Source organism: Crotalus tigris, unplaced genomic scaffold (genome assembly GCF_016545835.1).
Source record: "Crotalus tigris isolate CLP2741 ecotype Arizona unplaced genomic scaffold, ASM1654583v1 scf7180000020608.1315917, whole genome shotgun sequence".
Taxonomy (NCBI): domain Eukaryota; kingdom Metazoa; phylum Chordata; class Lepidosauria; order Squamata; family Viperidae; genus Crotalus; species Crotalus tigris.
The window spans coordinates 268,889-296,325 of NW_024098104.1; the positions used below are offsets into that span (position 1 = coordinate 268,889).

The 27,437-nt window shown below is 46.6% G+C and overlaps 2 protein-coding genes across 2 annotated transcripts; one reads left to right on the plus strand and one right to left on the minus strand.

Moving 5' to 3' along the window:
• The first annotated feature begins 10,311 nt into the window (after positions 1-10,311).
• On the plus strand, positions 10,312-14,065 carry MED9 (mediator complex subunit 9). Its single transcript, XM_039368052.1, has 2 exons — positions 10,312-10,828; positions 12,404-14,065. The coding sequence occupies exons 1-2, from the start codon at positions 10,542-10,544 to the stop codon at positions 12,618-12,620; spliced, it is 504 nt and encodes a 167-aa protein (XP_039223986.1). The 5' UTR covers positions 10,312-10,541; the 3' UTR covers positions 12,621-14,065.
• A 1,684-nt stretch (positions 14,066-15,749) lies between these two features.
• Positions 15,750-18,651, minus strand: RASD1 (ras related dexamethasone induced 1). The gene is made up of 2 exons (XM_039368072.1): positions 18,250-18,651; positions 15,750-17,058 (listed from the first exon to the last, which is right to left on the minus strand). Exons 1-2 carry the CDS (start codon positions 18,533-18,535, stop codon positions 16,508-16,510), a joined length of 837 nt encoding a protein of 278 aa, XP_039224006.1. The 5' UTR covers positions 18,536-18,651; the 3' UTR covers positions 15,750-16,507.
• Between the last annotated feature and the right edge of the window lie 8,786 nt (positions 18,652-27,437).

Genomic DNA, 27,437 nt, shown 5'->3' on the forward strand with positions numbered 1-27,437 from the left:
GTTGTGGGTTTTTTTCCCTTGAAATGACCAACATGGGTTCCCGTTCTTTTGGAAAACATGTTCAAATCACCACACTTTTATAAAGGAGAGGGTGGAATGTGTGAGGTCCACTCCAAACAGTGTGAACATTGGCCATGTTGTTGTAAGAGTAATAAGACGCTGTAGTCATCTAGAAAGCATCCGTTGCTTAATATTCCTCCTTGCATTTTTTTTAAAAAACAGAAAGCAATTTGATGCCACATTCAGCCAAATATGTATCTGCGCCCAGAGACATTTCAATGAAAAATTGTTGGAACTGTTAATGTTGGGTATGTGCAGTGGCAGCTATTGTGATGTAGTGAAGGAATTGTCTCCCATGTGATGGATGGATGGATGGATGGATGGATGGATGGATGAAAAGGAGATGTTCACCAGGTTCTGCAAAGTGTTCTCATGTGGATAAGTTCCTGGGCCGGTGTGGGATCTGTCAGATTCCAAATTGGAATCCATACTCTCTTGCATACAGTCAGATCTAGGTCCTCAGAACATCCAATGCATCAGTCCAAATTTCAAGTATTTCCTTCTCCTCAGAGCTGACCAAAAAAAGAAAACTGCAAACCCAGAGGGAAGAATGCGTAGCGTGACTTAAAACAGTGGCAGTGTGGATCCAGCCCTCCTGTCCTGCCTCTTCCTTCTTCAACCAAGTTCTTCAGAAGCTGAGCAATTGCCCTGGGGCTCTCTCCCATCCAAGAAGCAGCTGAGCTGGCATCAAGAGCAGAAAGGCAAATCCCCAACAGATTTGAATCACAAAGAGAACATGGACTAATTGCTTTTCAATAGAGCTGAACAAGTCATCCCCCCTCCCCCTTCTATGCACAAGGAGCCGTGCATGAGAGCGCACCAAAAAGCATGATATCTTTGTGATGGGATTCAGAATGTTCTCAGCAGAGCCCGGTAGGACTCTTTGTGTCCTCCCAGCATGTCAAAATCCACTCTGTAGATTTCGTGTTCGAGATCTCTCTGCACTGATTAAAGATGATGCCCACAAGCTGAGGATGGTGTGATAATGCCCACCTCGCCTCCTTTCCTGAGTCAGGATGGGAGCCAGGAGGGCTTCAGAAGGGCCAAAGTCATCATGTTCTCAGAATCGGGAAGTCTTCTCTGTTTCAAAGTGGACTGACATTCTGTCCTCTCCTTCCCAAAGACTTGTCATCCTCTGTAAACTAGAGGGGGCCAAAATGCCAAAGATAGCAGTAGCAAAAGCATTTAGGCTTATATACCGCCCCATAGTCCTTTGCAGAACTCTCTGGGTGGTTTGCAACATCAGTCTCTTGCCCCCAACAATCTAGGTCCTCATTTTACTGACCTCGGAAGGCTGAGCCAACCTCAAGCCCCATCAAAATTGAACTCCAGGCTGTGGGCAGAGCTTGCCGGCACTACTGCACTTTAACCTTTGTACCACCAGGGCTCCTCAAATGGGGAAAGGGGTCACCAGGAAAGGCAGAACGGGCCCCTATCCCAATTCAGCCCCGATGCTTGGTGAGCCAAGACCAGCCTTGAATTGGCACTCTGTCAGGCTTAAACAACCAGATCCACATGTGCAGAGTTCAAGCTAACTACTTTATTATTTTCTGCCTATAATACAGGAATCTCCCCAGTCTGGGGGCCAACTCCCAAGAGTAATAAGGCTCCAAGGAACTTATGTGGGGTCTCTCCTAGCCCTTTTGTGATTGTGCAGTGACTCCAGTCTAACTTTGCATCAAGCTCTCCTCCTTCCTGGGTGCTTCCCAACAGAATCATTGAGCATTGGGGCTGAATTGGGATCGGTGCCTGTTCTGCCTTTCCTCGTGGCCTCCTCTCCCCAGCCTTACTGTTTCTGTTCCTTCTAACTTACAGATAACAATGGTCTTTTTTGGAAAAGCAGGGCAGAATCCCCGTCCACCTTGAAACGGAGTTCTTGAATCGAAGAACACAGGAATGAAGTCCTCCTGGTTGAAAGTTAGGCAGCTCATTGAAAGATTGGGGCTTGCTTGCTTGGCATGGCTGCTGCCCCCTCCCCAAAGGAAAGTACCCTGACTCTTTTCTCTTCACTGCAACCTGAAAGGGATTAGGGCCGAAGGGAACACTCGTTCCATTTAAGGCCCCTTCTGTTCTCGAACAGGCGGGCCTCAAACCTCCTCTTGTTTTCCAAGTATCATCTGCTCCCACTCTCCGGTCAGAAGCTGAGAGAGACAAAGATCACCCTGTTCCCCCCTTCCTAGGCCATGTCGCATTCATCCTGTGCTTTTTTTTTTTTTTTTTTTTGGCTAATCAAGTCAAATCCCCGCGGCTGCCCTGGCTTCCAATTTCACGATGGGAGATCTTCATTACGTCCTGTCCAGCCTCGTTATCTCTTTCCATGAACGAGACTTTCGTTTTTCCACACCAGGGGCCATCGCTTGACGCAATTGATCTGCTGGCCTTGCAGGGCAGAAGGACAGAAAGAAAAGGGTTGGGGGTCTCTGGGTCCCTGATGGAGGAAGACCTTCCCCCTTCATCTCCAGCTGGGTTGGCAAGGAAAACCAGCCCAGAAATTTCTCCTCAAGAAGTGGGGTTTTAAAGGAAAAGGCCACCGAGGTCTACCATGTCACCTTGGAAAGTGGACATTTGTACGGTCAAGAAAGGCAAGATGGCAGCCAGAATGCAATGGAAGCTCTGCCTACTTTTTAAGGGCTTCCTACCTTAAAAACAGAATGGAGTTTCAATAGCCTTAGGAGTTTTTCTAAGAACCTTCCTGTACGCTTCTGAGTCTAGTTCCGTGTTTCTCAAACTTGGCAACTTTAAGACTTGTGGATTTGCTTTATGACAGCATGGTTCATTTGACAACTAAGCCTTGCTTAGCCACGGAAATTCTGGTCCCCGTGGTGCTCGTAAGCCAAGGACTTCCCTGTACATGTATTTAAAGTTAATGAGTTAAATGTAAAGGAATGTAAATTTAACACAGGTTTTGGCCGCCTATGAGTTAAATGTAAAGGAATGTAAATTTAACACAGGTTTTGGCCGCCTGTAGTTTTTCACAAGCAGCTGGAATGTGTGCCAAATGTAGCACATCTCAGATTTTGGGCTCTCGGTGCCGGTTGTTCAGTGCCGGTTGTTCAGTGCAAACCTCTAAGGTGCACACTTGTTTTACAGCCGTTGTTGAGGTGATCTTTGCACACAGTTGCATGGTGCAAAACCAGTTCACTTTACATGTTGTGTAGAGCCAAGAGGAAAAAAGACTGTGGTCAGACAAATAAGGCAACTTCACATTTCCTTTGTTTCACGTTTTCCAGTTTCCTGTTTGCATTGTGTGAAGGTCTCAACAGCCAACAATACACCTTGGAAGTTGCTTTGGCTGGTCCTAATGCCTCCTCTCCTCTCCTCTCCTATCCTATTCTATTCCTTCTCCTTCTCCTCTCTTCTTTTCTTCTTTTATTTTCTTCTTTTCATGTCAAACAAGGGTACTTTATCCTCATGGGATAAGGGTATAATTAGATAACTCTGGCTTCTGGAAGCCTGTCTCAGAATCAGTTTATTCCTTGCATACCTTTTTTTAGCTCTTGCAGCAATTGCTACCTGCATTGGGGTTTTTTTTTAGCTTTGCTTTTTCAGCAGGACCTCCCTCCCTCCCTCCCCTCTCTCTTTCCCCTCCACCTTCCCTTTAAGGATCCAGCTTTGATCTCATGTCCTTGCATTTCATTGCCTTCCCTTGTCGGCCTGTTGGCTTTACAACAAAGTGTTCTCGCCCCCCTGAAGAACAGTTTGTGACAGGGCAACTAATAAATTGAACGCTCAAGCAAACACACACACACACACCTCTCCCTGGGTTGGTTGTCATGCCATTTTCTCCAGAGGCTCCTGGCAAGAACGAAAAGGTGGCCAAGTCGGAGAGGAACCGTGGTCAGCCGTTCCAAAGCAGGCTGGGAAAGACGTCATCTCAGCTTGGAAGGCCAGGGAGGCTGACCTGATGGACGGAGCCTGTCCGCAGCCACATTCCTCGCCCGGGAGACTCAAGATGCGGAGGGCAGAGTTAAAAAGAGCCACAGGCATTCTCCAGAAGTGCCTTTCCTGCCTGATTCATTCCCAAAGCTGACATAAAGGGACATTTGTCCCCAGTTTTCCCAAGAGACCAGGAGGCAGAGAAAAATGTAGAGGAAATGGTGAATTCTGGCCAAGCCTGGAGAAGATTGAGTCTCCTGTGCAAGTTCTAAAGGCCAGCAGGGAGGACAGCTTTGAGGTCCCCAAAGGTCCAGCAGATCTACCATTTTCCTGATACAGGCAGTCCTCGACTTACAACCACAACCGAGCCCAAATGTTATGTTGCTAAGTGAGACATTTTGTTAAGTGAATATTGCCCCCTTTTACGGCCTCTCTAAGTGCATCCTTGCTGTTGTTATTAACACGGCTATTAAGCAAGCCTGACTTCCCCCTGGATTTTGCTTGTCAGAAGGCGGCAAATGGCGACGCTGCCAAGTGTCCAAATTTTGATCCCGTGACACGGGGATGCTGCCAATCGTCGTAAGTGTGAAACACATCATAAGTCACTTTTTTCAGTGCCATTGTAACTTCGAACAGACACTAAATGAATGGTTGTTAAGTGGAGGACTAGCTGTATACATAAACATAAGACCAGAACTACGTTTCGAGGGCATTTGTGGGAACAATCAACCAGTGGAACAGCTTGCCACCAGAGGTTGTGGCTGCCCCATCACTGGAGGTTTTTGAGAAAAGACTGGACAACTACTTGTCTCAAATGGCACAGGGTCTCCTACTTGAGAAAGGGGTTGGACTAGAAGACCTCCAAGGTCCCTTCCAGCTCTATTCTGTTCAAACTCTCCATGCGTGAGATAACCCCAAAGGACAATTCAGAAAATGCTTCCCCCCCCCCCAGTTTCTGTCTTAAACAAAAAGAGTTAAACAGAAAACCACATGGGGCCTGCAAGGAGGCGGACGACATCCAAATAATCAACTCTGTTTCTATTAATTCTGATGGTTTTCATTCGGGAAGCCATAAATAGATGCTTTTATGACATGGGAAATCTTTCCGAGGAAAGTGTCTTGGCTTCAGGGGAAGGATCCTGCAAATACCCTGTTCGTCTTTTTTTTTTTTTGACGGTCCAGCTTGGGTCACCCAGGACCCTAAAAGAGCAATTTTAGCACGTCCACCAGTGCTGGTTCTGAGCAAGCTGCGGGTTCTTCACCCAGAAGGAACCGTAAGATTTCACCCTTGGCTAATCCAGCTGAGCCCAGATCAGCATATTTTCTCTGTTTTGCTTGAGCAATTTCCCTCCTCGAGAGGCAGCCTTAGGCCAGCACAATCTTCTCCCCCAGGAAGGGCCAAGTGGACGGGTGGCAGAGCAGAGACAAAACCTTTTCTGAATTTATTGCTTTCTGTAGATTCTGTAGATTCCAGGGCCATTCACCCTGTAAATCTATTTGGGCAAAATCGACTCTGAGTTGACTTCAACCCAAGGAGATCCACAAGAGTGCAACACGCATAAACAAACAAGCAAAATGTCAACTGTCCTATTTGATGCGTGCCATAAATCAGGGGTCCTCAACCTTGGTAACTTTAAGACTTGTGGACTTCAACTCCCAGAATTCCTGGCTGAGGAATTCTGGGAGTTGAAGTCCACAAGTCTTAAAATTGGCAAGGTTGAGGACCCCTGCCATAAATAAAGACTTCTGGGACATTTCTTTTCTCCAGGAGTATAATTTATTATTTATTATCTATCTGTCTGTCTGTCTGTCTGTCTCTATCATCTATACTTTATTTTATTTTATTTATTTTTTATATTTCTAATACACACATCCCATCTCCTTCAAAGAGGGGCTCTATTTTCCCTGCTTGCCAGGTATTTCTGAGCAAGAAGAATAAAAGCAGAATTAATGGGAAAGCAAATCACAAGGGAAGACATCTGGGAAATACATTCCTTGAATAACACGGATGTATTGGGGAAAACGAAGCCATTGCTCAGTGCTTCCCCTAAGTCAAGGGCCCCAGGACTCTGGGGTCAACTTCTACATATTTCCAAAGACTCTTCACCCACCCACTCAGCCCTGCTCAGAAGAGTCATCTTATGGCCCTGAGTCTCTGTGCAGAGGTGTTTGATGATCATCAGAGAACACTGGCTGGTCAAACTGACCTCAGAATCCAACCTGGGATTTAACATTAAACTAAACTCAGAAGGTTAGCTCTGTTCCCCAGGATCAGTCAGGCCTTTTCTCTTAAAGAGAAGCATCTGGAGGTGCCAAGAGGCAGGCTTTGGGTCTTGAAGATCAAAGGCTACTCCAGGGAGATGTCGGTCAAAGGTGGACAGCCAACCTGCAGGGCGTGCTAAGCTTGGTTGGACCTGCCTGTTTCAAAACATGTTTTCTTCATTAAGAGGTAATGATTCATTCCCTTTGGAGCAAAAAGAGTGCCACGGGGCAAGGTGGTTTTTCTTCTTAAATAGCTCATCCATCATTGAACTCTGAATAAAAAAAGATGGGCTCAACTGTTTTTAAGAAACCTTCTAAAAATATCTGACAATCCAGCTTGGCATTAGTTAGGCCTACACATTACACTTGGTCATCACTTGCTTAACTATGGTTTGTTCATTAAGCCTGCTTATACCATCCAGACTAAAGGCTGTGCAATGTTTTCTTGAAAACCTCCAGCAATGGAGCACCAATAACTCCTGGAGGCAAGCTGTTCCATTGATTAATCATTCTCCCTGTCATTACAATTGTGAATTGTAAGATGAATTGTGTGTCTAATGAGGGGTGTCACTGAAGGCATTGTGCTGGAATAACACACAGCCAACCCATGTTTCAGTTAACTTTGCAAACATCAGCAACCCACTCCTTTTAAAAAGGAAAATATTTGGAAACTGGGATTTTTAGACAGCTTTTCCAAGGGGCCAGTGAGTTTATGGCCCAAGTCCAAACCCTCCTGTTTAAGAGAAGTGCACATGTCAACAATGAGGCAGTGAAAACACGTTGCTAGGAACTCAACAAAAAATCAAAACACAACCACATTTTCCCAGGCTGATTGATGAAAGGGAGGTGAAGGGCAATTAACCCGCTACATTAATTTATTTCTGAAGAAGTGCTATTTGAAAAGATGTGGGAAGCCAGGCAATCGGTCCAGTTCAATGGAAGGGCTGCACATTAGTCCAGTTAAAGACGTGACTCATCGTTTAGATGAAACTGAAGAACGAAAGGAACTTTTTGGATGAAAAGTGAAACATTTTCAAGAAAAACAAACAAACAAACAGAAAATCCAGTTGCCTTTTGGAAGAGTATCTTTGAGACAACCATGACCTGGATGACAGAGAATCTCCATTTAGGTGAAAATGCAGTGATCCAACTTTCAAGGTTTATAGCCACAAATGGTTTTATGTTCCTCATCGCTACTGACCCTACTGACCCCCTATGGTTTATTGAGTGTTTTTATTTAAAAAAAAAATACTGCCAATCTACTTTTTGCAAAAATCACCTTTGCAGAGGAGAGGATGCTTTATGAACATTTTAGCATTTTAGCAGGAGGCAAGTCCACCTGTCTTTCTTTGCCAACTTTGAAAAACACCTCTCCAACTTATCTAGTTATTCAGCAAACCAGCAATAAATGCTGAGAATTGCCAGTTATCGGATTCATTGGTGATGAAGAAGCAATTCAGGGAAGAGACATTTAAAAACCCCTGGCCCCTCGCTTATTTTACTGCAGCTGGGAAATATAATTACTTAAAAGATGGATGCTGATTTTTACTCTTCCACAGTCTGAACGAGAAGGCTTCTCTGTTAATTTAATGCATTAGATCACTTTTGTTCCAGCATCTGGAAGGACATATGGTAAAAAAGCAGTCACACTTTTTAAAGATGCATCACTGCTCTGTTGCCAGCCTGCTACTAACACAAAGAAAAACACTGCTAGGCCTGAAACGGGGAAAGAAAGATCTTTGAATGCTGCCTAAGTGTAGCAATTAACAGTTTTTATTTCTAATAAGGCTGAATAAACCTTTAAGTGTTCATGCCCTTCCTCCCCTCCTCCATGTCCAACTCAAAAGTTGTTGTTGCCTAAACACCTGTTGTTGGCTAAACACATAAGCACAAAAGAAGTCTGGCCTCGGGCAAACTAAAACTAAAATAATTGTTTGATACTAGGCTAAAACCTCCTGATGTGTGTTTGTGTTTGGCCCAGCACGATGACCATTGCCAATTTGGGTTTTTCCAATAAGCTTACAGGTAAATCCTTACTTACGACTGTTTGTTTCATGACTGTTTGAAGTTACAGCAGACTGGAGGTCTTGTTTGTGTAAGTAGCGAGCTCGCCAGAGTCCAGAAAAACTGGATTCTTCTGTGTTTCCCTGTCCATTCTCTGGCCTTATTAACCTTCGGATCTGCCGGGTCTCTTCATTGCTCCCCCTTCTCGTGTCTTCACCTCTTCCACCAAAGGCTGTTCAAATTTGCAGAGGGATCCCAAGGCAGGTTCAGCAGAGCAAAGTTTAACTGGAGTCAAGGCTGCGTCTCCAGATTCTGCAGTTGGGAAATCAGCCTTGGGAGCCTCAATTCCTGAGCATTAGCAGCCTGTTTGGAGCAGAACAGGGGTCCCCGAAGATGGCCAATTTAAGACCTCTGGACTTCAACTCCCAGAAGTCATGTTGAAGTCCACTTGTCTGAAAGTTGGCAAGTTGGAGAAACATTGCTTTAAGGGAACATAGTTTCTAATAGTCCACAGGGGTGAACCACTTCATCCTTTAGTTCCTTAACCCGCTCTGCTCCACCCTTGTCTCCTTGCATAATGGCACACATGTGGCATTTAAGTATTAGGGAAAAACCCAGCCAGAGCGGGCTAAGGAACTAAAGGATGAAGAGGTCCACCCTTGTGGACGATTGGAAACTATGTTCCCTTAAAGCAATGTTTGTCAAACTTGCCAACTTTAAGACAAATGGACTTCAACATGGCTATCTGGGGAATTCTGGGAGTTGACGTCCACTTGTCTTAAAGTTGCCAGGTTTGGAGATTCCTGGTGTAGAAGATCCAGGATGCCTTCCCGAGAAGTGGGACGAGTGGCCAGAAGCCCAGATCATCCCTCTTATGCTACCACATCTCATTGTAGCATGCGACGTCTCAAACAGGGCTTGCAAAAGGCGACCTCAGAGCGGTCCATCGCCTTCAGCAAACCATCTCAATTGCTCTCAGGCTCTGCTGTTGCTGCTTCTGCCCCCCCCCCCATCTTCCTTTTTTTGCTAGAAATCAGCTGTTGATTATATTAGTTATTTTTAGTAGTATCCACCAAGCTCAGACACTCATCCCAGGGTTTCGGTTTAGATATAAATAGCACCTGTTTATTAATATTTACTTAAAACAAATTGGGAGGCACTTTACTGCGAGTCATTTTTCTACGAACTGATGACTGCAATCTGACCTAAAAGAAGTGGGATGTTATTTTTTCTTTTGTTGGGAAGATAATTAGGCTTATTTCGGTAAATCTGTCCCTGCTCCAATAAAGCGTTTTTTTCTGATTAATTAAAAATATTCTCAGGGATCATATACTGTGGTTCATGACATCAGTTGTCTTCCCTGGAAGGGTGAAATCTTCTTCTCCTTAAATTTAGGCTCACAGCCTTTTTGCAGTTAAATCTTTGTTGTTAATTGCAAAGTCATGTCCGACCCATCACGACCCCATGGACAACGTTCCTCCAGGGCTTCCTGTCCTCTGCCATCTTCTGGAGTCCATTTAAGTTCACGCCTCCTGCTTCAAAATCTTTATATAAACTTTTATATTATGTCCTAAAGGGTGGGAGGAAAAACAGGGGGGGGAGGAAAGAAGAAGAAGGGAAGAATGAGAAGGGAAGCAGAGGAGAAAGAGGAAAGGAGGAGAAGGAAAAAAGAAGAGAAGGAGGAGAAGTGAAGAAGAGAAGGAGAAGTGAAGAAAAAGAGAAGTGGAGGAGGAGAAGAAAAAGAGGAGGAGGAGGAGGAAGAAGAAGAAGAAAGGAGGAGGAGAAGGAAAGAAGGAGAAGGGAAGAAGAAGAGGAGAAGGAGAAGCAAAGGAGGACGAGAAAGAAAGGAGGAGGAGATGGGAGGAAGAAGAAAGAGAAGGGAAGAAGAGGAGGAGAAGGATAGGGGGAGGAGGAGGAGGAGAAAAGAGAAGGAGGAAGGAAAAAGAAAAGAGAGGAGGAGGAGGAGGAGGAGGGAAGAAGAGGAGGAAAAGAAAGAGGAGGAGGGAGGAAGGAGGAGGAGGAGGAGAAGGGAGGAAGAGAAGGAGGAGGAGGAGCGGGCCGTCGGAGCGCTCCCAGTCCCGCCGCTGCAGGAAAGGCGGCGCAGCGGAGCCGAAGGAGGAGCTGCAACCGGCTGACGTGCAAAAGGGCCGCGGAGGCGCTGCAGCTTTGCACTCTTGCAACGCGCGTGGCGTGCATTTGCTGCGACCGCGGGCGAGGGGGGGCGGCGGCGGCGGGCAGGGCCTCCAGCGCAGGGCGATCCCCCCGGAGCGAGCGCTGAGCGGCACCGCGGCGCCCCCGGCCAGGCGCAAAGGCGCTCGGAGCCCAGCCGGGCGAAGCGCATGGCCACGCCGGGAGCCGCGGCGCCCGGAGGTCCGCGGGCAGCCCTGGAGGACCCCGGCCCGCCGCCCCAGCCGCCCCCCGGCGGACCCCAGCCCGCGGGGACCCCCCAGGCCCCGGGCGAGCCGCTGGCCACGGCCCCCGCGCCGCTTCCCGCACCCCAGCCTTGCGCGGCGCCCGAGTCCAAGTTCCTGCCGCCGCAGGCGCAGGCCGCGACCCCCGCCGCCCCACCCGGGCCGGGCCTGGAGAACTATTCGTTCCTGCCCCTGGTGCACGACATTATCAAATGGTAAATGTCCCGCCGAGCCTCCGGGGACAGGGGCAGTCTACCTTGGAGGGCAGGGATGGAGGAAAGGCTGAGTTCCAGGCTAGGAGGTCTCCCACGCATCCCCGGATTTCAGACTGGAGATGAGGATCTCCAGCGAGATTGATGCTTAGATTTCTACCCCTTCAGGATTTGAATCCGATGCTCCCCAAATTTGGTATCTCTGGCCCAGCTGATGGGGAGCATCCTGGCGCACAGCTGGCAGGGAGCCCAGTTCTTGCCACCTCTGGGCAACTAGAGGGAGGAAGGGGGTCCAGAGCTAAACTTAGCCCTGTTCTGAGCTTGCAAAAGCTTTCCCTCCCCATCTTTTCTTGTTTTCATTATTACATTTATAATAATGTTTTTATATGCCATCTATGCACACACGATCCATGCTGGCTGGGGAATTCTGGGAGTCGAAGTCTGCCCATCTTCAAGGGGCTGAGGTTGAGCGGCTCAGCTGTGGTCCACAGTCTGAGCCAACAGAGGTCGAACATCTCGGTAACCGAAAACATCCCAAACTGTAAATCAGGACATCAGAATGAGGCTAACGCAAGGCTAAAATAATGAGATGGACACGGGCACTGAATAGAAGCAGGGCCCAAAGCTAGGATGATTTTGAGGTTCCTAAATGCTGGTGGGAGGGGGGCCCTTGCACATCTGGATGAGGAGGGTCCCTTTGGCGAAGGCCTGTTTTGATCCTCACAGCAGCCTTCAACAAAAGGATTCTGGAGCTGTTTCCTCCCTGAGACGCAGAATGTTGGGGTTTTCTGCTGCTTGCTTTGCAAAAGCCTATTTATTAGTCTATCTTTGGTTGCCAGCCAGCCTCTAATGGAAAGTCCCAAATAGAATGTTTTCTTCCAACTATGTGGGAGTTGCTTTCATGGCAGGAACATAATTCTCTGTTTTCAAAACACGAGATTTATTTCTACAATTAGCCACTCTTTCTCTCTCCCTCTCTCTCTGCCTTTCTCCCCAAGGTTCGTTTGTTTATTTATATCTCATACTTCTTAACCGCCCATCTCTCCATGATTTCTTGGGCCATCAGCACAGGGGGGGAGGGAGGGATTTGAGGGGTTGAGTAGGAATAATGGGCTACCTTGATTCAGAGAACTTTTTTTGGAAGGTGGGAACCTGCTGGAATTTCTAAACATACCCATTTGGAAAATGATTAAAATGAGGTTTTTCGATGGAAGTCATATTACAGAGAGCACCAAGGATAGCAAAGTTTGCCTTGCAGCAACAGGGGCAGCAAACCAATTTAATCAACGAATAATTAATAAAGTCCTGTTCGGAATAAAAGGGAAATCAAAGCGAACGAGAATTAAAATCCAGGATGCTAGACATAGGACTTTTATTTTAAAAAAATATAAGCGTGCAGCCAAGAGCTCGCTTCTTTAAAAAAAATCAGAAAAGATATTTTAAAAACCATTAAAAATTATTTTCCAAAGATCGGAGTGCTGCACGGGTTCCCTTGCGCTTCCTTGCTTGTATATAAATAACGTCGGCTGTTAACAGAAGGAATTTATTTTTATTCTCCTTCCCGTTTCTTTGTTTTAGCATGGATAAAGACAGCCAGGATGTCCACCAGCTGTTGAACGAGCTGAGAACTAAATTTGTGGAGACCCACAAACTGATCAAAAGCATGCAGGGCATCAGCAGGAGCCCCGAACAGCAGCACCAGCAGCTGCAGCACCTCCGAGAACAAGTGAAAACGAAGAACAAACTACTGCAGAAATATAAAACTCTGTGCATGTTTGAAGTCCCCAAGGAGTAAAGGAGACGTCGCTCTGCAGACAGGACAGTTCCTTGGAAGCGGCATTTGCCAGACATGGCCACTTTAAGAGGCGTGGACTTCAACTCCCCAGCTGGCTGGGGAATTCTGGGAGTTGAAGTCCACGCCTCTTAAAGTGATCAAGTTTGAAAAACATTGTGCTAATGTAAATGGACCTGATGTGCAATTTGTGAGCCCAATAGGGTGTGATTGTGCAAAACTCACTTGGTGTGTGTGGGGGGTGATGTCTGTGGGCCGTTTTCTGTGCACCTGGGTGGTAAAGCTATGCGAGAGTGTACCACTTCATCAGGTGGGTGGGGGGGGTCCATCCTGCCTATTCCTGGAATTAAAAGTGAGAAAAATTAAAATCCTAGATGTTGCAAAGCCTGGGATGAATTTTCAGGTTAGCTTTCTACTTACTAATAAGTTGATTAATGGTGGTTTTATTTCCTTGTCTTCCTGGCTGGGCTTTTCACCCCTTCAGCCCCCCCCTCCTGTGGGATGAAGTGGTACACTCCAGGTGGAATTGTGCCACACGTTTTAAAGGGGAAGGGACCACTTTGTTGAGTGGTAGGGACTATCTTTGAATCCCGTTTTTCAGCCCGCAGGAAATAATGTTTCTTATGCAGCGAAGCAGCAAGGGAGAAAATGGAAGCAGCATTTAAAATCTTCAGCAAATTAAAAAAAGTAGCTTCATGACTTATGTCTGAATTTTATTAAATTTATGTGACGTCAATCATCAGTTTCCATGGAAGATGTCATTCATGGAGAAAGTCTCCATTTATCCATGTGTGAATGTTGTTTCGATTATTTTTAGCTTGCTTGTTGGGAGCAAATACTGCTTCCTTAATAGCTTTGCTAAAAAAATAATTTGGGGGGGGAAAGATGGTGGTGGATTATATTAATATTCTGGGGTTGCCTGTGCACCCCTCCCCCACTGACGTGGCCTGTAATGCTTAACACTCTTGGTTTATTTTACTTACGTCGTTCTTTGTCAGATTTGCCAGCTGTGTAACCTTTTCGCTTCAGAAATAGCCCTCTTTAAACATGCAGCATGGATATGTGTGTGGTTTTTTTCACAAAATCACTGCATCATCACTGCTTCATCTCATCTTTGATAGGATGAAAAGATAAAAATCTGATCTCTCGTCTGTTTAAGGCTGATCTGGGATTATCTTAATCTTCTTGCTCACCAGCCTTTCAATCCTGATCCTTAATCATGTCATTTTTTGTTTTTTTCCTTCTTGTTTTTTTAAATCATGTTAATTTTTTTCTTTGTTTTTCTTCTTTCTTTCTGTGTAAGAATGTTGATTCTCTCCCTGCTGGAACATTAGGACAGTTACTATTAATTAAAGTGACACTGAGTGACGTTATTGCTTCTGTAATTAAAATTATTTCTGGTCTGTGAAAGTCAATAATAAAATAACTTGCAATTTCAAAGAATTGAACACAGTTTGGGCATTATGTGTTTTTGAAACTTGGCGATTTTAAGATGGGCAAACTTCAATTCTGGGAATTTAAGTCCATTCATCTTAAATTTCCCCCACATGCTGGCCAGGGAATACCTTTCCTTTCCTTTCCTTTTCTTTTTTTCTTCTTTTCTTTTCTTTCCTTTTCTTTCCCGCCATCTCACTATCCAAAACTGCTCTTTGGAGGGGAATCTTTGCAATTGCCCTCAAAAAGCAATTCTTGAGAGAGGCCAAAGGTGGCGTCTCTGGAGCTGCTGCTTGTCCGGCTTCAGGTGTGTGAATCAGCCTCTTGGCCTCATTCCAGCATCCCGTGAGATGAAAGTTTATTGTTTTTTTTCTACTCCAGACCACGAGTGCGATAAAGGCAATTATGGGGAGGGTTGGGCTGAGCACATCCAAGAGGTCAACAAGGTCTGGATTTCTGTCATTCATCCTTAGTATAGTTAATGCTCCCTGGCACAGTACGGCAGCCTTGTTGACTTTGCAATGCCTGGAAAATTTCCACTGGGCACATCATGCCCTTGGTATTTTCTGCCGTGTGGAAGACTGATGCCAGAGGAGACGCATGGAAAGTGGGAAGGGGATAATTATCTCACCCTCTTTTCATTTAACTTCATGCCATTTTCCATTCTTCCAATGACTTCATCTCCCTTCTCTGTCTTCATCAGTTATTTTAAGAGGCCACCAACCTCTACCTTATTATTATTAATAGTTGTAGTAATAGTTATAGTTACTGCAATTCATCTCCAATGCCCCTATTAGAAATACAGACATTTGTTTATCCCATCAGCATTCACAGCTTGGAAACCTGAGGTCAGGCACAAGGAGGGCAGTTATAATGTCTGGGTTTATAGACCATCTTTTCTCAAGAGCTCAACTGGTCCATCTGTTATTTTCTCCCATCACCAGAATCTGGGGAGGAAGGCAAGTCTTAAGATAGAAGGGGGGTTTGAACCCTGGTCTCCTGGAAGCTACTTTTGCAGGGGGTCTTAGTTCTTGAGAAGCAGGATCTGAAAGTGATTTGGATGGGGACCAGGGTGGGAAAGGAGGACACTGTCTATCAAACCCAGCAGGGATATTGAAAATTTAAACAGAATCAGTCAAGTTTCTCAAGTCTTTTGAGAAGGATCATATTATAAAGACTGGTAGAACTGTGATCTGCTTGGAAAGTGGGTCATTTGTTGAGAAGACGATTCCTGTGTGGAGAAACCTTTTCATGTGATTCATGGCGGCTGGGAATTCTGTGAATTGAAGTCCACACAACGTCAGGTTGTCAAATTTGGATGTCATGGTAGGTCTTTCAAGAGGTCTTCCTTGGTTTCTGGGAGGACTTCCTTTTATCTCAACAACTACAACTTAGTAAGGTTGGCCAGGCTGGATAAAAGGCTGGCCCACAGTCCACCAGGGGTCTCCAAGGCTAAGGGTGGCTTTGGACAGGGGTCTCCACAATCCTAGTTCAGCACTCCTGATTACACCTTCTTAACATCTCCAGCTTCAATCGGGCATCTTCAAGACACCAGGCACAGTTGGTGCTGGGACCTCAGGAAACCTGCTGCGTAGACCTGTCACCCAACCCCAAAAACTCAACACTGTCCAACAGATACCTGTGCCAATATGCCCCCCCCCCATTTCCCTCACACCATCAAACAAGTCAATACCAAAATTGTTGTATTTTTCAAAAGTTTTATTTCATAGAAAAAACCTCACCCAAATATAACAAAGAACCAGTGTCAAACATCGTAAAAACAAGATGCCAATCTTGACAATCAACCCGATAATTCTACATATGTATATAAAGTGCCTGTTGGCTTTAATGCAATGCGGTTGTAGGTTGGTTTGCTCGTTTGTCAACAAACGTCCATGAAAAAGGAGGAGGGCTGTAAACAGGATCACTTTTCCAACAGCTTCCCCACCAGTCTCCCCTCCTTCTGTGCTCCCACACAATGGGGGTGAAGGGGAAGGAGAGGACAAGCCATGGACAATTGTCAGCAGCAGTAGCAGCAAATTAAAACTTTTCAACATGCTCAGAGGCAACACATCGAAAGCATCACAGACACAGCCATGAGAAAGTCGGGGAGTTCAGCTAGCGGCTGCCTCCCGTACAACCAAATCCCCCCTCCCGTTTCCCCCCAGTCTTTTGACCACAAACATAGTCAGAGGGTCTTCACAGAAGGTCTCCTTCCAACCACTGAGTCTTCAATGTTTTTTCTCCAGTTCCGGGTCCTAGCTGGACGGTCCAGCCTTGCCTCCAACTCCTGCTAAAAGGAAAATAGTCAAGGGTTCCCCGTGGAGAGTGAGGAGGCCCTGTCTTCCACAGCCCGAGGCTTGCGTGCCTCCCAGAAGGGCTGGCAGAGTTTGGCTACCAAAGAGCTTCTTGGTCCCCCTTGGTCAGGGAGGTCCGAAGACCAGAGAGAAGAGCCTTTAGCTGATCACGCAACGTTCTTTGTCCTTAGCCTGTCCGCCTCGGATGGCCTTCTCCCGGATGTACATGAGGTCGCTGTGGACGCTGGGCCTGCGAGCGAAGGGGGCCACAATGCCGTAGGCATCCCCAGTCCCTTCCCCAGAGCTGTCCTTCAGGAGCTTTTTGCCCTTGAGGGTCTTCTTGTGCAACAGATCACAGTACTGCAGAGAGACTTTGCGGTGCAAATCTGGGCTCATTTCGTTGGGAAGTTTGGCCATGGTGAAGAGCGCCTGGAACATCTCGTCCAAACTGCTGTTCTTCTTGGCAGAGATCTCAAAATAGGGATACTTTTTGGAGTCCTGGCCCAACAGTTGCTCAATTTCTCGGGGTTCCACCTCCCGGTAGAAGTCCCGGTCGCCTTTGTTCCCACAAATAACCAGAGGAACTTCAATGTTCTCCTTGGTCTTGTTTTTCAGGCAAGACTTGGTCTCCAGGATCTGCTGCTTCAGACGCTGGACTTCCTCGAAGGAGTCCCGGTTATCCAGGCTGAAGACGAGGATGAAGACATCTCCTGCAGGAGAAGGAACAGAGAGGAAGAAGGTTAGGAACTAAGGTTCAAAACTTTGCTACTGGATGCATGCAGTGCTAGGGAAAGAACAGCAATAAACGAGAGGAATACAATACATATTCCAGAACTAAATATAACTATCCTGGCAATGCATAAAATAACGCATAAATATATATATATATATATATTGATTCTCTCTCCACTCTATTGCCTGCATTTTTTTAAAGCATTAGCCAAAAAAGTTCACTACAGGTCAGAAATGCAGCACCATGTCTATATTGCTGCAGTCGCCATAAAAATGCATTTTTTTTTGCATCCCAGAGGCGTTATTTAGAAGAGACGGGGGATGGCCTCTCCTTTTCTTATCAGCTTCGGCTTTCTGTAAAAAGTGTCCTTTGTTTTCCTTTTCTTTACAACTCCAGAATTATCAGATTGCCAAAGGCGCTTCAATGAAGCTCCTTATCAATAGGTTGTAAAGCCGAGACTGAAAGCTCAGATTTATAAAGTTTCAACTTGCAAGGACTGTGGGAGCGGCGATCTTGACTTATCTCTCCCCCATTAAACTTGCCAGGGTGTGGGGTTCCAGCTGCAGCCGTTTCAAAGAGAGACGGAGCACAGAACAGAACCGGGAAATATCGAGTGAATTAATCGACATTGGGGGAATAATCTTTTATTTTTATCTGCAGTGTATAGATTTTCCTTCCTCTGCTTCACGCGGGTTTCGAAGCCAGGCAGAACTTGCGAACCGCGCAAAGTGGCAGAGAGAGGCACAGGGGCGCCCGCTTGCAAATGACGAAGAGTTGAGGAGCTACCAGGGGCGGGAAGGGGGGGACAATTCCTCCAAGTTTTGTAGGAGGCGCGCGTGGCCAAACATCACAATTCTGAGAGTTGAAGTCCACCCATCTTAAAGTTGAGAAATGCTGATCTCTTTTCTCTCTTTCCATCTCTTTCTTTTTCTCTCTCCATCTCTTTCTCTCTCTCTCTCTCTCTCTCTCTCTCTCTTTCTCTTTTCATCTCTCTCTCCATTTCTCTCTCTTTCTCTCTCTCTCTCCATTTCTCTCACAGTCCCATTCAGACTGGTTGGCGGAGCAGAGCCCAAAGGACAACGCCTTCCCCGGGCTGCCTCCGAGCCCTATCCCGGGCTCCGGCCCTTGATCCCCGCGCAGACACAGAGACGCGCGCCCGCCGTCTTACCGGTGAGGATGGAGAGGCGCCGCATGGCCGGGAAGGGGTGGTTGCCGGACGTGTCCAGGATGTCCAGCTGGTAGACCTCCCCGCGGATGCTGTAGAGCTTGCGGTGGAAGTCCTCGATGGTGGGCGTGTACTGGTCCTCGAACCGGCCGCTGAGGAAGCGCGAGACGATGGCCGTCTTGCCCACCTTGGACGAGCCCAGCACCACCATCCGGTAGCAGTTCTTGGCCGGGATGTTGAACTCCACCTCGCCGGGACCCATCTTCTTGATCATCTCCGCCAGGCGCATTGGAAGGATCGGCGCAGCAGCGGAGGCGTAAAGGCGCGGCTAAGAGCTGGCTGGGAGGAGGCTGCGGAGGAGATGCGCGCAAGCTAGACGGGTCGGCTCGACTCTGCCCGTCCGAGGCGCCGCGCCCGCCTTTATAGCGGCCGCAGAGCCGCCGCCCCCTCGGAGGCGGCGCAAAACAGCCAGCGGGGGCCGGCTTGCGCCGCTTGCCTGCCCAGCTCGGAGGGCAGAGCTGGCCGGCCAGACGCTCCTCGTGCGCTCGCCGGCTTTGGGCTCTCCCGGTGCGGGCAGGGGCGCAAGCAGCCGCGGGTGCCGACCCAGCTCGATCCTCTTTGTGGGGAGCTGGGCCGGCTGCAAGCGCCTCAAAAGTTTGCCATTTTTGGGCGACTTGGTTTGCGCGGCGCCCCGGAGCGCGCGATCTTTTGGCCCTGCGGAGGGGCGGCGAAGGGAGCCGAGCGGGCGCTCAATAAGGCAGCCTCCTCTGCCTCGCTCGCCCACCCTCCATGGCCCACAGGCGGCGAACGGGAGTTGTAGTCCCGCTGTTGGGAAGGCGCCAAGTTGGGGAAAAAGCTGCTTGGAGAGAAACGGAGTGAGCCTCCGCGATCTGAATGGAGCGCAGGAGGGGGCTTGGGGAGGGGGGAGGCGAGTGGCTCTCCTCTTCGGAAAAAGCGCCTTTTGGTCTCACTCACTCATCCGAATTCTTGGTCGAGGTGAGAAGGACGCGATCCACCGCGCGCTTTCAAGCCAGGAGAGGCATGGAAACAAGAAGAAAGACCACGGAAGAAATGGGACTACAGGAGGGTCTTCACTCCGAACTGGGTGAGGGGTCTTCCATTTAAAGGGGGGGCAGAATAGAGAAAAGGAGACAGTGAGGCGAGCAAATCTTGTTCTGAAAGTCGGGTGATTTGCAGAAAACCCCTCTAAGGTCACTTTCTCCTGAAGAAATGCTCCAAGATCCAAGCCGTGGTTCCTTGGAGGTGGGAGGACGACTCTCCAGAAGGAAAAAATAGAGGGGGGGGGTCTTATCGGGAGAAACCTCAGTCCCTGCAGGAGAAATGCGGTTTTTTTTCTCTCTGCAGGAGCTGCAACAGATCCAAGGTTTTATTACCAAGGCATGTGGGCTTCCATCTCCGCAGGGTAATAGCTTTGGGGACTCTTGGCATCTAGAAAATTCTATTGGGATTTCTTTCCTGGATTTGGGGGGAGAGGGAGAAGGCTGGTCTTGCCACCCTCAGAAGAAAAGCAAAGCGTCTCCAGGGCACGCCTGGAGTGTATTGCTCCCACTCTCTGAGAGTTTCTGATTTTGAATCCCCAGGAATAGATCTGAGGTGGGTGGACATTTTTAGGGTTCAAATTGCTCCCCCATCTTGGATGATCATGGGCAAACCATTGTCTCAGGGAAAGTAAGTCCCAATCTGTAAAATGGGTACAGAAGATGATCAGTAGACTGTTTATTATCAACTGTCTGCATCATTGCACAGATAAAATGAAAGCCAGTTTGGTTTAGTGGTCAAGCCACAGGCTGGAAACTAGGAGATTGGGCGTTCTAGTTCTGCAATGAATGCCGGCTGGGTGACTTTGGGCCAGTCCCTTTCTCTCAGCCGAACCCACCTCACAGGGATGTTGTGGGGAAAATAGGAAGGGGAAGGAGTATTAGGTTTGTTCACCACTTTGAGCTACTTACAAAAATAATAAATTGTTTTTAAAAAATCTTCTAAAAAAATACGTGATTGAATCCTGGTCTTTCATTTACAGTTAAAGGCACTATTTACAAATGTGTTCACTGAATTCTTAGCAAATCTGTCATGCAAATGTCTTTACTCTTATTCCCTGCCAGCTGTTGCTCAATTATCTCATTTTTGCAAGACAAAGACACCCACATAGTGCTCCCTGCAAAGGCATCAGGTGGTCCATTCATTTCCAAATGCACACACTGACACAACCTTCTGGGGTTCCCTTCCTCGTCTCCCCATTGTTTGCGAGCAAGAAATGGCACCCCAAAACAGCTCAGACTCTCATGTCTTGGCAAGTTCCAGAAAGCCAGGGCCCCTTGGCACAGCCCTCCTCCTTGCCATAGCAAAAACGGAGTTTCTTGCCCCGTTTCTTGCCTTTGCGGAAGGGAAACAGTGAGCCAAGCCTCTGAACTGGCAGCAGTGGAGAATAAAGTTAACTTTTAAGCCGTGGTGGAGAGGATCTCTTCCATGCCGCCCTAGGAAACGGGATTGCATCAGGAGAGAGCTGGCCAGGAGTGAGATACAGAAACTGGGGGTTTCTTTAAAGCAGGAGTGTCCAGCCTTGGTAACTTTCAGCCCCAACCCTAACCTCCAAAGACCCTCCCAACTCGGTTATTCTGTTCTGCTGTATGCTTGTCTGTCTATGTGACTCGAGAGTCAAACCTTAAAAATCATTTTTATACTCATGCGAATGAAAGGCTTGAGAAGCAGTGGTCCGGTATTTGAGGGGCTGCCACAAAGAAGAGAGGGGGGGGGTGTCAACCTATTTTCTGAAGCGTCTGAAGGCAGGACAAGAAGCAACGGATCAAAGAGAGAATTAATCTAGAACTAAGGAGAAATTTCCTGACAGGGGAAACAATTAATCCAGAAGTCGTGGGTGGAGGTCTTCAAGAAGAGGTTGGACGGACATTTTTCCAGAATGGTCTAGGGTCTCCTGCTTAAGTAGGGGGTTGGACTAGAAGACCTCCAAGGTCCCTTCCAACTCTGTTATCCTGTTAAACCAGATGGCATCACGGCAGAGTGACTCCTCCAGCCATTTCCCTCTCCTGCCACTACGGGGCGCCAGAGCGCCCTGCAGGCTTTCTCCAGAAGCTTTGTAAACTTTTTTGCAAGTTTTTGAGAGCAGGGAAGTTTTCTGCAGCCCTTTCAGGACCCTTCCCCAGCGGGAGGTGATTTTACGCATCCCTTGTTGGCCCCAAAGTCTTGTGTTTGCATGCATCTGGGAGAGAAAAAGGACTGAAAACAGCAACACCCTTATCCGGAGAGAAAGAGAGGTATTGACCGGCACCCCGTCCAGCAAATAAGACACACGGCAGTGTGGGAAATAGGCAGCTGTCTTTGGAACAGCAAAGGCCGGAATGGAGGAACACAGCAAGGCACAGAAATAACGGGCCCTTTGACCTCGGGTGAGAATTGATGGAAAATTAATTCTCTCCAGCCAGAATTTTAGACCCAGGAGCTTTGTTTTCTTCAGGCAATTCAAACAGGGAAGGTAGTTTATGAGCTAATTGTAAAAGCCACCCAAAGAATACTCCCCTGCCCAATCCATAAACATCTTGTGGGTAGCAATAGTTAGCAACAACAAGCACAGAGAACTGTTATTCCTTTGGGCACAAATTAAGCCATTGATTACTATCCTATCCTTAAATAACCTGGACTGTTGATATATCACTGTGCTGGTGTGTATATATGTGTTTCCGTGCATTTGTGTGTGTTAAAAATAACCAGCTCCTCTGAGCATAGCTGGCGTCTGGCAAAATTTGTTCTCGTCCATGAGATTGCTCATCAATAGTCAGAGAAGATTGGGGAGGGGGGGCTCTGACAAGCTTTGGGGTGCTGAATAAGCAGAAGGAAAGCAGGAGCCACAGAAGGTTCTGGAAGAAACCAGAACAAGCCTTCAAAGAACCTCATGCCCATAATTATCCATTAAATTCACCCTGGGGACCCTGCAGGGGGTTGTGTTTGGCACACTCAAGGTCAGGGGTCCCCAAGAAAAGAAGCTCAAGCAGTGGAGATGGAGATGGATCAAGTTTCTGTGTCCTCTGCCCTGGACTGATGGGTTAACTTTGCCCCTTGATTCCTTGACATGAATCCCAGACCCTCTGAAGATGCAGTCTCCGATTGACTTTCCATAACTCAAACCAATTGTTTTTCAAAATTTGACTCTCAGGTGGCCAGATGGAGTCTTAGAGAATCATCTATATATATAGGCTTTCTTTAAAAAACTTGGCAGCTGCCACAGGGTCACGTTGTGCTGTCCAGGGTCCTGAAATTCTGGGAGTTGAAGTCCACAGGTCTTAAAGCTTGGACACCTTTGCTCTAGTCTAGAATCTAGATGACCCTGTGAGCTTCTAGAATTCAGTTTCCCAGGCACCCCCTCCCTCCGGAAGGCAGTGTGTTTTCAAATATTGCCTTTTTCTAACTACCTGGGAAAGTCATCTTTTCTTCTCAACAGGAGAGATAGCAATACTTTTCTCATATAGGCCGAAGATTATTACTTCTGAGGACAATTATCACTTTTCTTGGCTTTGGGGGTTTTAGGAGATTATTCTTTATTGGGTCTCTTCCCACCCAGATCCCCCCCGGGGCCCCTTGCCCGACTTTCTTGTTTCTCCACACCTGCCATGGGAGCCTCTGATTCATTCACAATATTTCCATTTCCATTTAGCATGTTCAGAATTATGAGAACCTTAGATTGGCATCGCGAATAAAAAGCCTTTCCAGTCAGCTGAGCCCCGGGGGGTCTGCTTTTGTACAAATCAACAATGTCTCCTATACTATTTTCTGATGCTCCTGGTGGTGCTTTGTCCTTTTGACACCATCAAGGATTTGCCACAACAAGAAAACAAGCATTTTCTGGCAGTTCAGAAGACATCTTTCTCAGAAATTATCTGGCCAGTTTTTCTGTCTAATTAAAAGATGTTTGTCACTTCTTCCTTTTAAGAAGAGCCCAAAGCACAGAAATCCAACAGGTCATGTTTTCTCTGGCAATTTCATTTCCAATCCAGTCTGGAATAAAAAGGTATAAATCGGATATAATCTGGTCCCTTGGCTAAACAAAGAAGAGAGATTCTAAGAACTGCGACTGATAAAACAGGTATTGTTATTTGGTGTGTTTCGTTCGGAAAATGTGCTTCTCAGAAAGTTAAAAAAATAAAATATATATATATTAAAAAAAGAAAAGAAAACATGTTTCTCTGTCTTTTTACAGGTTGTGTTCACGCAACACATTTAACCAGGTTGGTGAAAGACCTAACAGCTAGACTTGCAAAATAAACTAAGGTGGGAAATCACTACTAATCTTGCTTTTGAGTTCTTTTTTTTCTAGCCTAGCATGTTGTGGCAATCCAGCTCACTGGTTAGGCTGTGACTCAGGGCATTGTACAAACCGAGAGAGTGATTAAATCCACATCGAAAGTGTTGAATGAACAAAGTCCACATCTTAGAATTATGTTTTCCCCTGCTGAATTAAATATGTGGTAGCAATCAAAGAAGAGAATGGGATTTCTTTCTGCAGCATCAAGTTAAATTAAAGAATTTGGTGCCATCCTGGCCAGCAGTTTTGAAGGACAAAATCAGTGATGCTGTTCCTGATGGTTTTTGGAGTCCATATCTGGGGAGAATGTTGGTTTATGATGCTCCACATCCATGGTAGCTGAAATGGCATTGAGAATGTCAATGGGTTTCAATCTTGTTGGGAAGTCTGTGGTGTCTCTTATGTAGCTGGGAGTGCTGAGGATACAAGATCTGAAGGTTATTCGTCCCTCTTAAAGTCCATATGAATGAACATTTCTCAATGAAATTGAATCTACTCAGGTATTTAGCAGATCCATTGAAGATTAATCTTCAATGGCCATTGAAGATTATGAGGATGTTGAGCGTTGAAGCTTGTATCTTCTCATTTCTCCCAGGGATATGACCTTCCGGCCTATTTTCTTTTTGACAGGAATATCTGGAAAAGAATGACCCTCTTCCATCTCATTGTCCACAACAGGGGCCAGCCAACCTATCAAAGCATCTTGACTTTGGCCTCAAGGGGACTTTCAGATCAAATGACCGGTGGTAGCAAATGCATACAGTACAAAGTCAACACAACCATTTTGCTAACGCTTCAGATCTAATTCTGGATCAGTTGTTCAGCCTGTGAATTCCTGAACTTTAATAGCATTCCTTTCTTTCTTTCTTTCTTTCTTTCTTTCTTTCTTTCTTTCTTTCTTTCTTTCATTCATTCATTTTTTCTTTCCTCTTTGTCTCCTCCTCTTGATGAAGTACCATTGTAGCCTCCTGCCGCTGAAGTCAAGGAGGACTGAGAACAGAGAGGAAACTTGACTTGTAAATATTTCTCCTTCACAAGTCACACACAAAGGCAGCCTTGTCAAATGCTTGCTGACGTTTGCACGGAGCCAGTTGCTATGAGCTAAGGAGTTCACAGCTTCTTCTGAAATATTATTCCTTTGAAGTAGTCAACAAAGTGGAGCAAAACAATGGCACACCTGCCTTGAAGCTTCCCTTTGGCTTTTTGACACAAGCACTCTAATGCAGGGGTCTCCAAGCTTGGCAAGTTTAAGTCTCATGGACAAGTTGAAGTCCACAAGGTTTGAGGCTCCTACTTTAATGGAAGGACAATCAGCTCCACGAGTCATTTTAACCCACTGGGTTGGGCAAGAAGAGCAGGGATCATGCAAAAGAGGCAGCATTAGTGTTTCATATAATGGGCCACCAGCTGGATGAAAATTAGTTTTCTTCTCTGGGAACTTTCTATTTTATTTTTGCATTCCTTTGAACTGGCATTCAGATATGGAGGATTCATACAGATATGGAGGATTCATACAGCCCGAACAGTGCTAGCGGTAGGTAAATTTATTCTGCAGTTGCCCTGTTCTGCACAAAGAATTTTACATGGTTCCAGAGTCCATAGCATTCTCTCGCTTTCTCCTGGGGTTTACCCACGAGCATTCTCTTCCAACTTTTTTTTTTTCTTTTACAAATATGGAGACTGGGAGAGCCATTGGGAACCTCTCAGAAAGGGTGGGGTTTGCATTTGGCCAAGAAAAGAGCTGAAGAAACCTTCCAAAAGGCAGACAACACCTGATGGGTTTTTTCGTATTTTAACTGCCAAATGAAATTAGCGTCAATTCTTTCCTCATTAGCGGAGCCATTTTGATCACCTCTACCCCGCTCAATCTGCAGAGTTTGGGCGTGTCACCTGGGCAGCAATCAATAGCCTTGAGTATTTCATTTCCTTGCCAAGAAGAGTAAACAGGATGAGGGCCCCTCATTAACACCTGCTGAGCAGGAAGACTGGCAAACAGTTCAACATCCTCTTAAACCCGTTGAGAAGGCCAAACTAGAACACGGGTGTTTCTCTAACTTGATCCCTTGAAGATAGGTGGACTTCAACTCCCAGAATTCCCCAGCTGCCAACAGGTAGTCCTCATCTAGCAGCTGCCTCATTTAGCGACTGTTAACACTGCAACCAGTTCTCACACTTATGACCTCATAAGGAAAGCCGAAGAAAGATTGTAAGCACAACCGTAGTTTCACTTAGTGGCCGCTTTGCTTGATGACAGAATTGCCGCTCCCAGGGGCAGTCACTAAATGAAGACTGCCTGCAAAAAAAAAAAAGAACACCAAGAAAAAGGCAGTGTGACCAAATGGTGCCTTGTCTCCCATCTATTTCCGTAATAAATTAATTAAAGTGCACTAATGTATCTGCTTGCTTCCAGAAGTTGCGGCTGCTCCATGACTGGAGGTTTTGAAGAAGAGATTGGACAGCCTTTTGTTTCAAACGGTATACTACTTGAGCATGGGGTTGAACTAGAAGACCTCCAAGGTCCCTTCCAACCCTGTTATTTTGTTCATCTCCTGCTCTTTTTAATCCTTTCCCTGCAAGAAAAGTGACTTTTTTGGAGTCCTGAGAAGCAACAGTCTCTTTCCTTGCAAATGGCTTGCTGAGTGGCACCTCCTTCGCCAAAGGGGGACCCCACCACACCTTTCTCCCCCCAGGTATGCACTGCTGGGGAGTGACTCATTGCTTTTGACCTGCCAAAAGCCTTGGGGAAAAGCGGGGGAGAGATTCCCTGGTCAGGACAACACGTGGGAACCACCGTGTCAAAGAGCTTTGATGTTCACTTCAGGGCAGCTGTTCGTGTCATCCCGTTTCCCCTCCTGGGTTTGGAGCATCCTGCTCGGATCAGGCCATCCCAACAGGGCTGAGGGGAGCATCTCCTCCACCCATGTTTGCTGTTGCAGGCGAAGGTATCCAACGAGCACGGTGTTGATAAACATTGGCTGTTGATCTCCTATTGGGAAAACTCCCACACCTGACCTTGAAAAGCACACAGTGTTTCTAGATAAGGCAAAAGGCGCTCAGTTTCCAAGTTAGTGCTCAGAACAGGAACGGGGTGAAATAACAACCTGCATTGACTATCTAAGAATCTCTCGGCTGTAAAAATGCATGTTTTGAACAAGGTGGAAAGTCTTCTGACTTGGGTCATGAGATCTGAACTCGGGCTGAGTTCACCCATCACACATAGCCAGGCTTTGTCCACTTTTGAGTGAGAAACACAACATACTAAGTCATCAATCATGATTTACAGATGGTTCTTGACTTATGACTGCAATTGGGACCAGAATTTCCCTTTCCAAGTGGTTATTAAGTGAGTCACACTCAATTCTATGACCATTTTTTCCCATGGAGAAGGGAAGCATGTGGTTGTTAAGCAGATCTTGGCTTTGCTTGTGGTGAGCCAGCTTGGAATGTCAAGAATGGCGATCACGTGACCCTAGAATGCTGCAGCCACCATAAATGTAGACCAGTTGCCAAATGCCCAAATTCTGACCCTACGTGGCCATGGAGGCAGTTGTAAATGCAAGCACTGGCTGCAACTCATTTTTTTTCAGTGCTGTTGCAACTTTGAACGATCGCTAATTGAACAGTTGTATATCGTGGCCCACCAGTACATGCCACAAAATGCTGGTTGCATGCAGTGTGCAAGCGGACACACACAAACCATGTTACGGCCCAATTAAGGTAAAAGTGAGTGAGTCAGATGAACGAAGAGAAATATTTCATTGCATCGCAAATAATGAAGGAATGAAATGAGCTTCCTCAAGACCTCAAATCAGCTTATCTTGGAAGGCAACAGGGACAAAATGAGGATTTTCAGATG

What these genes read in the sequence shown, in the direction of transcription:
- MED9 (XM_039368052.1), top strand. Translation starts at nt 10,542, where the DNA reads ATGGCCACGCCGGGAGCCGCGGCGCCCGGAGGTCCGCGGGCAGCCCTG. An exon ending in GTGCACGACATTATCAAATG is followed by an intron (nt 10,829 to 12,403) that starts GTAAATGTCCCG and finishes TCTTTGTTTTAG; the next exon opens with CATGGATAAAGACAGCCAGG.
- RASD1 (XM_039368072.1), bottom strand. Translation starts at nt 18,535, where the DNA reads ATGCGCCTGGCGGAGATGATCAAGAAGATGGGTCCCGGCGAGGTGGAG. An exon ending in GCGCCTCTCCATCCTCACCG is followed by an intron (nt 17,059 to 18,249) that starts GTAAGACGGCGG and finishes CTTCTCCTGCAG; the next exon opens with GAGATGTCTTCATCCTCGTC.